The sequence below is a fragment of the Dysidea avara genome, chromosome 3 (assembly GCF_963678975.1).
Source record: "Dysidea avara chromosome 3, odDysAvar1.4, whole genome shotgun sequence".
Lineage (NCBI taxonomy): Eukaryota > Metazoa > Porifera > Demospongiae > Dictyoceratida > Dysideidae > Dysidea > Dysidea avara.
In genome coordinates, this window is record NC_089274.1 from 3,418,564 (window position 1) to 3,429,137 (window position 10,574).

Genomic DNA, 10,574 nt, shown 5'->3' on the forward strand with positions numbered 1-10,574 from the left:
AGCTGATTGCACATTTACAGTATTACATCTGAAAGACATGTGTGCTTAGTTGCATGGGTGGGTGACATCCAGTACAGAAGAGGTAACACTACTAGTACTGTTGACAAACTTTGTGCCAACCATTTTTGCATTAATATCATACATGTAATCTAACACATACAGCCATCACAATATGAATATTTTATTAGAATTATATTGGTATCATGATAGTAAATTTTATATACATCCCACCTTCTACGCCCCCACACTTCTGTCACATCTAAAATCAGCCAGGTTTTAAGTCGCACGCTATAAGTGTACTTATGCACGCCTTGAAGTATGTAGTAGATTGTATTATCCTTAATCAGGTTGTTTGGTAAAGCTATAGTCAGTATGACCGTGGTAAGAGATTATGTTATGTTAGTAAACAACAGATATTGCGTCTTAATATATTTGCATTGTACAACGAAGTTAGGTAATCTACACACGTACAGTTACTGCTAACAAATAAAATTCTGTAAGAAAGTTATATCTGGCTTGGCCAACTGTCCCAGTAGGTGAGACCCTGCGTGGAATTCACATTAACAATCATGCATAATATATCACATATATTACCTGCGGAGCTTCCGTACTTTCTTGTTCCTGAAATATGACACATTTAAATTCTCATTTATTGTACCACTACTGCATACATGCATACCTGTAGAGGACCATCTTTCACATAAAACTGCTCAATGTACTGTTGACGTCCACTTGAATTTGAATCTTGTGGTAGAGTTGATGAACAGTTATCACCTGGGGGGTTCTATATGATTTCATAGACATTAATTATAAATTTTGTGAAGTATATAGGGACAAAGAAATTATTCATTGAGCCCACTGTTACTGAGGATAGAATTTGTGGATTTATATACCCTCCAAAAATATGGCCTAAAATATTGTTAGCCACACGCTATCCTCAGTATTTATTCTCAAGTCAGTAGGTACATAGAAATTTAGAGTCATTTCCATAGCATTGATTATTGAAATGCAAGGGCATGTTTGAGTATATACCTTAAAAGTGTACACTCTATTAGAGTAATTCTTCAGTGTGAATAGTGAATAAATGAGAATTTTGTACATGTACACTGATAACCATGCCCAGACCACAAGGATTTGGTGGCATGGAATACTGACACTTGACAGAAAACAGCAATAGCATATGTGATTGAATAATTTGTTAGCAGATTTGAGAACAACACTGATTTCAGGTATTCCTATACTTTCACATTCCCTTTTTTTTGTATTAGTTATCTCATAGAGTCTTTGATATGTCTTTACCATGTATCCTGAGCAGTGCTCCATTTTCAATGGAGAGCAAGCTCATGCATCACACTTTGTCTACATAATATGCTATGTCGTATCAAACTTTGCAAGTGTTTCTGTAGACCTTCGTGCAAGAAAACTGATACATGAAAGATACTTGGATAAGGTCCGCTGACATGATGCATGCACTGTACATTGGAAAATGTAAAGCAAGCATCACCAAATAACTTAAATCAATTGTTTGGTCACATGTTTTGTACCAGTTTCCAAGCCCTCTCACTAATGGAGAATTCACTACATCAACTCACCTGGTTAAATATAATTTCTGAGACAACTGACTCTCCTCTGCAACCTTGATGGCATGGTTGTGATGGAGAACACATCACCTATTACATACAGTTACAATACAACTTAATTGTAATAAGGCACAGGCAGTAGTGTATTGAATGTCTAAACAAACAATAGTGTAGTTTTAAATGTGACTCAACTACTATAAACATGTGACCAGAATTTACACAACCGATCCAAATTGCACATCAGGAAAAATCAAACTGACACCACCACTATTGTACTACTAGTTTTGACCCTCAGTACTACTCAAAACTGATTTTAATAGACATCTTTTCTTGGTGGTGTGGAGAGCTCAAATGATGGCCTTATGAAGGGCCTGGCTTGGCAAGAATCAGTGGTTTACTGGTGGATGGCCTGATAACATTTTTCCTGTGTATTTTGTTACATATCAGCCACTAAGAAGCCAACACAGCCTTGTAATCTCATGTCTGGACTTCAATCATGGTCCGCCTCCATTTTGAACCCTATCTCTTGCCCACCCCCTACCTGTTTGTGAGCACTCTTGATACTACTTCGCCCATCCAACTACTCAGATTTTGGCAGGAAACTCTACAAGCATCTACCAGTACTAGAAGTGGTCTGAAAGGTAATAGATTGATGCATCTCTTGTGTAAATTTCATACGCGTGCTTGCTATCCTTGGCAAGTTATACTGACTTGAATTCTTTAAAACCGTTTATCTCGAAACTCTAATGTATTTTTTTCCACAATTTGTGACTGGGCCTGCAAAAATAGGGCATGTGGGCACAAACTACACCCAGTCACTCTACAAGTCATATGTCAGTATTGGAAGAGAATATTTACATTCTGTATCTTGCATCATAATACCAATTAAAACGGTTACTAAGAACTGATAAGTGCATTGCCATAGCATAATGGTACAAAAAGTTATGTACGATGAAAGTTTGAAAAAGTAGGCAGAAATCATGTGCCCACATGTCCTATTATCACAGGCCCAGTCACATTTAGAGGTTGCTTTTGGGTTTTAATTCACTTAGGGGATTTTATGCAATATTATTTCACATTACCAGTAACAAAAGATGGAACTAAAAGAATTTAGTTTTGTAGTATAATAGAAATATACAGATCCTGGCAAACAGGCCCTATAAATTGCTTTTGCACATAGTACAAATATCTTCTGTATAAAGAGTGATAAGATTGCCTCCCAACATATAACCACTCACACACACGCACGCATGCACATGCACAAAAGCAAAGCGTTCAGCTGCTGCTACGTGGTCACGCTGTCCAGCGGCCAGCACTGGGGCACCTGTGCGCTACTCAGGTGATACGAGTCAGTGCAAGCATGCTCTCTTGGGGCAGGACTATTAACCTGCAGGAGGCTGTACCATGTCTCACAGGTGAAGGTGTGGGCACCAGACTTGGGGTCAAATACAGTGCATAGTATTCAATTACAAATACAAATGTTAGAAATTTTCAAAATACAAATACAATTGCAAATACTTTTGTCAGGACAGTATCTAAATACAAATACTTTCTAAAAGTATTTAATTACAATTTCAAATACTTAGTGTCAACTACTTAATTGTCTATCTACACTGTACACATGTTATCTTCTAATCTATACACATAATATTGTTGTTACTATAACTGCCGTTATTAAGCTGTAAGGCAACATGGTAGCTCTATGTATGTATGGGGGGTGTAGGTGTATTGTGTGCTATTGATTACATCTAATAAACATCAATCTTTTATCCAATAGCCTGCATCTATTGGATTAAAATATTTTCTGTGCAATGCTAAAAAGTGGGTGCATACAAAGCTGGCACACACACAATTTAGGTTGCTAGTTTAGCCAACAGGGAACATTTAGTTTCCAAAATGTAAGTGGATCGTTCTCTTGTGGTAAGCATGGTGACAGTAAAATTAATATATATTCTTCGACCATTGAACTGAAGTGATGTCATTGGAAGCAATAATAGTGTTGGAAGATACTGTCTCATCTATGATCTAATCATTGAAAATGTTATTTTCTTAGTTGGGGGCTCTGACTCCTGATATTCAGTTAATTTTACGATTCTATTTTGGTACACTTATGATCAAAGATTCAGTTAATTTTACAATCCTATTTTGGTAAAGGTATTTAAGTAATTGTAAGTATTTAAATACATTAGGAAAGTATTTAATTACAAATAAAAAGACATCCAGTTTCTAAACTACAAATACAAATATTCAAAATTTGTATTTAATTGCAATTAAATACAAATACTCATGTATTTGACCCCAAGTCTGGTGGGCACCCGAAGTCCCACCTGGACCTTCAACTGCTATATGAGACATGGACAGTTGAGCATTTGCTTCCCCAGCTTACACCAGGTACCCATTGATATTACAGTTGGGTGGGCTGCTTGCCCAGTTGGCACCAGGCCACTAGGTCCCTATTTGAACAGCTGGGTAGACTCGATAGACTAACACACGCGCACACACACTACATAACACATACTATACTGACTCATCAGTATACGAGTTACGCACTCTTGATACATGCACACACAACCAATTATGAAACGGGATTTAGATAATGTTCAAAATTATTTTAAACAGTGCATAATACCTGCTGTGTGCCAGTAACCATAGATGATGTTTCACCACACCTAACATGATTAGTCATCACTGGAGAGTCCACCACAAGAAGCGATGGTACAACCTGCATAACACAACAGTGACAACACTGAACCAATACAGTACAAAAATACCATAAAAGGCCTAAAAAATCCTCCTTAAATCCTCCTCAGTGAATACTGTATTTAGAGCAGTAGGATGTGGTGAAGCATTCACTGATGATGGTAGACTGACAACCACAACAGAAGAAGAATCAGAACACAAGTCACAGGCACATATGGGGATTACAGAATCATCTCCATCACTGCTTGTTTCTATATATCACAAATTTGTAATGCACATGGGTCTCTGAACTACTATCATTTACCATTGTATTTTTCTGCCTTGCCATCATCATCACCATCTTTATCATTGCCATCATCATCATCATCGTCATCACCATTACCACCCCCATCACCTCCACTTGGACATCTATTATTGTCATCTCTGTTGTTGTTGCCGTCATCATCTCCCCCACTACTTGCAGCTGCACTTTGGCCACCACTATGGTGATCATTGGTGTTCTTGTCATTGCTCTCTTGACTATCACTGTCTTCATCGTCACTGTCACTCTTAGACCCACTGTCCTGAGCACTGTCACTATGACTATTGGCTTGACCCTGAAAGTAAGAAAATCCATATATAATGAAGATGATATAATATAACAACATTTACACATTGCATAGTACAACCTGAGCCAATGTCACATCACACAGCTACAAGCACTTTAGACAGAAACACTTACTACCATAGTTGCAGTGCTGCCGTAATGTGGTGGCCTTGTGGTAGTGTGTGCCCTGTGTGAAGGTTGGTTATAGGCCAAGAAAGAAAGAGTTCTCTTTCTCCTTTTCTTGAATGGTGGTTTTGATTTTTTGTTTTTCAAAAGTAGTGGCCTTTCCCTGCAAGAAGCTTTATATTTCCATTTTATTATCTCTTTCCAAAATTTAAACTGTTGCTTGCTGCTTAACAAACTCTTTTGTTTGGGTCTAGACTCAGCATCAGAGGGTGGCAGTTGCTGAATTTCCTTTTTTGAGTTTCGTTGCAGTTGGTAGTTGCTTGTCAGAGGTTTTCCATCAGCAAATATTCCTCTGCTAGTGCATGACAGCCATTTTACTGGAAGAGTCCTTCCTTTTCCAGCACCTTCTTTACCAGTTGCTCTCTTTGGTACTTTGCTAAATGTTGTAAGTTTACATGGCCTTCGTGCAGCTGCATGAGAATATGATCTTGGCAGAAGCTTTTTTGGCAACTTGCTATCATTGTTGATAGGTGGTGGCCACTCTAATGATTTACAAATGGCATTTGTTTCTTTAGTGATCTATGCTCCACCTTTAGAAACTTTTTTGTAGGTAATGTTGGTGGTGGCCATCGTACTGACATAGACACCACTGCATCTTCATCTAAAGATGTTTCCATGGAAGAAAAGCCTTTCACACTTGTGTCGTCATTTTCATCTGAAGATGCTTCCATGGTACAAGAATCTTTTACCCCTGTGTCAATGGTAGAGATTTCTATGGGTTTTTCTACACACTGACTAATAATCTGTTGATTTTCTACCAGTGGAAGACCATCATGATTATTCACAGGAGTACTCTTTGTTATGGTGTGTGATACTACTTTCAGTGTAGTATAGTTTGGATCCAAATCTGGACTGTTTGAATATGAAATGATGTCGTTACCAAATGTGATGATGATGTTCTTTTCAGTAAATGGTACTGCACAGTGGAATTCCTTCTCATTAACATTTTTGGATTCTAAAATAACAGAAATATCCATGGCTAATGCTTAGCTCCCAACCCATGCAAGTACTGTTGAATGCACACATGCACAACAACATAATTTGTGAACAATATCTCCTGGTACTGTATGGGCTGTCATTTGGTAGTGGAATAATTACCAATAGAATTTTAATTCAAATCATCAAAAAAAAGTTTTCATATTTAGCTGACCAATACCACATAGCAGGATTTTTTTCAAGGGGAATTTTATTTTGCAAATTTCGAGGATTGGTAAAATTTCCCCACCTTGAAATTTGCAGTTCAATCAAAACAGCATTGTTGCTAAACCTCTACTTCATTTTTAAATTGCTAGTTTTTAAATTTTATTTGTTATTATCAAGATATACTGTTAGCTGTGACTGCTGTATTAGAGACTCAATCTAGCTACTCAGCTATGCAGTAGATTTAAATCAATGCCTTGTTTTCTTTGGAGCAGGGGCATAGCCTCACCAATTTATTAGAAGTGTGGTGGTATGTTTTAATCATTTAAAGGGGTCTAGCCAGTTGCAATCATTTTATAAGCACAGCTTAGGTACTACCAGCATAAATAACAGACTTTGAAGTCTACATTATCTATGCTATCAGGGATACTATACTCCTTCAAAGAAAGTGTTGAAGCAGAAAACTTCCTGGCATGAAGAAGACCACCGTCTAATTGAAGATAAAAGGAATGGCAAAGCACAGAATGCAGATATTTGTCCACAAAAGGCACATCCCACCTATGAGTTTGTTGTTGTGGCATAAAATGGTAGTCATGCACTGCTTCATTTGTCTTCCTTGTGACTGTGATCAAGCAGGCTGAAATTTTGAGTTTTGGCAATTTAAAAACAATCAATATCTGGCCGCCTATATGTGTTTTCTTGTTTTTAACGTTGTACTTGATGTTGAATGGAGTAAAACTATTCTATGAAAGTGATGTCCATCACATATGATTATTTTTCTATGATGATATTTAGACATGGTAAGTTTAGTGGTGCCAGTCACTTTAGGGGGAGCCCTATTAACAGTACTACTGTAACAAAAAAAAAGTTTTTGAAAAATTTCCTATCTCATTTCATACACAGTATTACAAGGTCAATATATATATATATATATATATATACCCCTCATGCATCATTGTCCTCGGCAAGTCACTGCAAAAATATCCATCAGAATCCTTACCAGTATTTTCTGTATGTGATGTCTCCATGATATTCATCCAGGCTCTGTAAAATATTAAGTGCTCACATCATGTACAATATTATTATGATAAGATTCTAATTTTTTCCATGCCCAATAATAGTGCTGTTTAGTAATGTTAGTTATAGCTATGTACAAATTATTTAGATTTGGTTAGTTATAGCCTAAAACTTTTAGTTTTAATTATAGTGGTGACGCATCATAAATTGTTTTTAGTGATGCATCATAAATATTATTGTTTTTAGTTATAATTTTAGTAAAGCTGTATGCAGATGTCTTTAAAAAAAAAAGTTTTAGCTACAGTTTCAGTAATGGTACTTTTAATTTTTAGTTGCAAGTTTTGAGAAGTTGTCAGGCTGAGCTTTTATTAGGTTAGTAAAATCCCCAGTTAAGTTTTAGTTAACATACACTGTAGCATAACTTGCAGGTACCAATTATTGGCAGCACTTGTAAAGTATACAGACTACGGAGCATATAGAGGCTACCCATATACCTTCTAAAAATTTCTTGCAATTATTTTCGTTTGGTAATTATTGTTGCTAAAGCACTCTACAAGCTATGCTGGCTAACCATGGTGTTCAATAAAAATAATTTTGCATTGGAAACCAGTAGACATCTACATCTAACCAGGCCTCATCTTTGTAAAACTTCCATGATACGGAGTTATTCAAGGAATGTATGTCCCATAAAAATTTCACAAAGAACCAACGAGGCACCAGAGAGGTAATTACTCACAAAGTTGCACAGTCTGCTGATAATAGGTTAATCACTGAACTACAGGGTGCCAATAATAGATACCTCATGCTGATAATTGGCATGCAATAGGCTTTGCAATTTCACTTATAACATGATGTTTACTCATGTGAGATAATTAAAACTTGGAGACTAAAGACTACTCTATTGAATAGCTCAAACCAGGAGTTCATATATTATTACAACAAACAGAAGTGAAAGTTCAGTAGTCTGGGGTATGTTCCCCAAAGAAAATTTGTAATTTCACATGTTGAAGATGTATGCGGAAGCACTTAATAATTTCTTAATTTTCATCAACATTAAGTGTGGAGTCATCAAATTTTCCTTTCAATCAAAATTTCATGTTGTACGGTACTGCATAGAATTCCAATTATTAAGGGCGTTTAGTTATTAAGTGCATATTGCCTGTTAAGTGCACATAGTAGTATACTTACACTAGAGGTCTGTTTGTTAACTGCATATAGTTCGTGCTAGATCTAAACATGTACTTTTACAAGTGTGTATGGATATTTCATGAATTAAAAGTTGATGAATTTAATTGACTCATCAAAATTTGTCAGCTTTTTATTTCATCAATTTTTCCTGTCATATGGTACATATACATATATAGCCTAAATATTTTGAGAGGGAAAATTTTTCCACTGATTTCAAGGCTTTGGGGGTAACAGTAAAAACTTTATTTTAACACTGCTCAACCTCAGATATTACCCCTCAAAAAGATTTAGGCTATATGGTAACTATATTTGGATTGGAACCTACTTGACAGGGTCTATTAAATTTATTTTTTTGGGTCACTATAATGGGGTGGCCTTATCATAGAGGTGACCTCTGAAACGATCAAGACGTCCACAAAAGAGGCTATCAAGCACCTTTGAAAGCTAACTTTTGGTGAAATGATAATTTCTAGGTTTTACCTTTGACAATCAAGAATCAAGGTTCTTACAAGGGTGAAATCAAGTGATCAAGGCAAAATCATGATGATCAAACTTGGTTGCAAGTGTATCAGCTGGCAGTGTGGAAGTACTACCCTTGCAAATTCCAATGTCCATTTAGTACAGAGAACTAGCTGCTCAAACAGTACCAAATATTCACATGTGACAATTGCAGAGGTCTTCTGGTTGGTTGTCTGCAACTATGTTGATGCCAATGTGGAATAAATAGCCAATGGCATTGAACAGGGAATTTGAATTCTTTGAAGAGTAAACACGGCTATTTACTGCACATGTAACTACGTTATTGCAGACAACCAACCTGAAAATCTCCATAGCTGGGTGAACATTTCAAACAATAAAAGTTATGGGATCACCAGGCATCAAAATTTCAATTCTTTCAAAGAGTATTAGCTAGGCATTCCAACATCATTTCAAATACATCGCCCACCCCTTGCAGAAAGAGTCTGTGTACCAAACTACCCAAGTGTTGACTTTTGTGCACATTTGTATGGACTATGGAGTGTCATAAGCTTGACATACAGAGGTGTGTTGCTCCAATAGCTACAACTGCAAAACGTCAATGGACTTAATTAGACCATGCAATTAGTACACTGAAAATGGATGGAATAAGGTTGTGAAAGTGATAATTTTTGATGAGAGAACAGCTCAAGATCGAAAATCAGTTTTAACCATTGTACTACACAGGTTATTGGCATGATACTCCGTCTATCCTGGCAACTTGTAATAGCAAAGAGACCGTAGAAGCGTGCAGTGCCCCACCCAAGAGAAAACCATAGTTTTAGAGCATAGAACCTAAGCTAAATTGCGGGATAGAAGCGTGCTGGGGTGCTATTGAAATTTGCCTAGCAAGCAAATTCGAATTAACGCGCATTTTCGTACCACCAATGTAGCTCCTACTTTCACCACGTCTTATAGTGGAATCTTCACCAAAATAAGTGTATCGGGGCTTAGTTACGAAGAATACCTTCTGCCAAACTTATGAACTATATCTGAGTCGAGGGGTCCGACACTTTGTGAAATCTTGTACGCTCCCTGCAGTAAAAATCAGAAATCAAGCCTCAACCTCCGTGTTTCTCTGTAAATTGGAGATTATCCGTAAACTATAACTCGCGTGGGCGGAAATCAGCAGAAATCAATCTGCAAATCAGAAATCACAGTAGAAATCTGGAAATCTCGTACGCTCTTTCCAAAGTGTCGGATCCCTCGGTCTGAGTCTCACTACCGATCGAGGATTCCTCGTATCATAAACGCATGATACACTTCAGTGCAGTCAAAACGTGCATGCTTTCTATGCTACAGTCCATGATGTAATACACTGATTTAATACATGTGTTTGTTTGGTATTAATATTATATAGTAGTTCCATTTTTTCCCCCGGGCTAGATGAAATGCCCTTACCACCACCCCCAACATAGGCTGTCAACACCAGCGACTATTAAGAACAGAGCTATTCGAGGGCATTGGCATTAAGCCTGCCCTCAGACACAATTTAGACCTATATAGAGTATACTGTATATACGGCCCACACATTCAGCGATATTCACATTCGGCCCCGTGTTCCCAACGGCATTGTTTACACTTCCTTACCAAGGAACTTACCAATCAATGCAAACAATCAGTCACCAAAAAGCTGCTTGAAAAGCCGAATTCAGTCACGG

The 10,574-nt window shown here is 37.2% G+C and overlaps 1 protein-coding gene across 3 annotated transcripts; it reads right to left on the minus strand.

Moving 5' to 3' along the window:
* Nucleotides 1-338: 338 nt before the first annotated feature.
* Nucleotides 339-5,968, minus strand: LOC136248927 (uncharacterized). 3 transcript variants are annotated; one of them, XM_066040798.1, is made up of 8 exons: nucleotides 5,002-5,968; nucleotides 4,585-4,876; nucleotides 4,352-4,531; nucleotides 4,210-4,302; nucleotides 1,593-1,670; nucleotides 680-784; nucleotides 595-621; nucleotides 339-544 (listed from the first exon to the last, which is right to left on the minus strand). In XM_066040798.1, exons 3-8 carry the CDS (start codon nucleotides 4,352-4,354, stop codon nucleotides 506-508), a joined length of 345 nt encoding a protein of 114 aa, XP_065896870.1. In that variant the 5' UTR covers nucleotides 4,355-4,531; nucleotides 4,585-4,876; nucleotides 5,002-5,968; the 3' UTR covers nucleotides 339-505. The 3 variants fall into 2 exon arrangements, 2 of the variants coding, with proteins under 2 accessions (XP_065896870.1, XP_065896871.1); XM_066040799.1 differs by lacking the exon at nucleotides 1,593-1,670.
* Nucleotides 5,969-10,574: the final 4,606 nt, after the last annotated feature.

Bases quoted from the DNA above. Each gene is read 5' to 3' on its own strand.
- LOC136248927 (XM_066040798.1), bottom strand. The intron at 1,671-4,209 runs GTATTATGCACT...TGTATGTAATAG, and splicing joins TGGTTACTGGCACACAGCAG to GTGATGTGTTCTCCATCACA. The intron at 785-1,592 runs GTGAGTTGATGT...GAAATCATATAG, and splicing joins CAGAAATTATATTTAACCAG to AACCCCCCAGGTGATAACTG.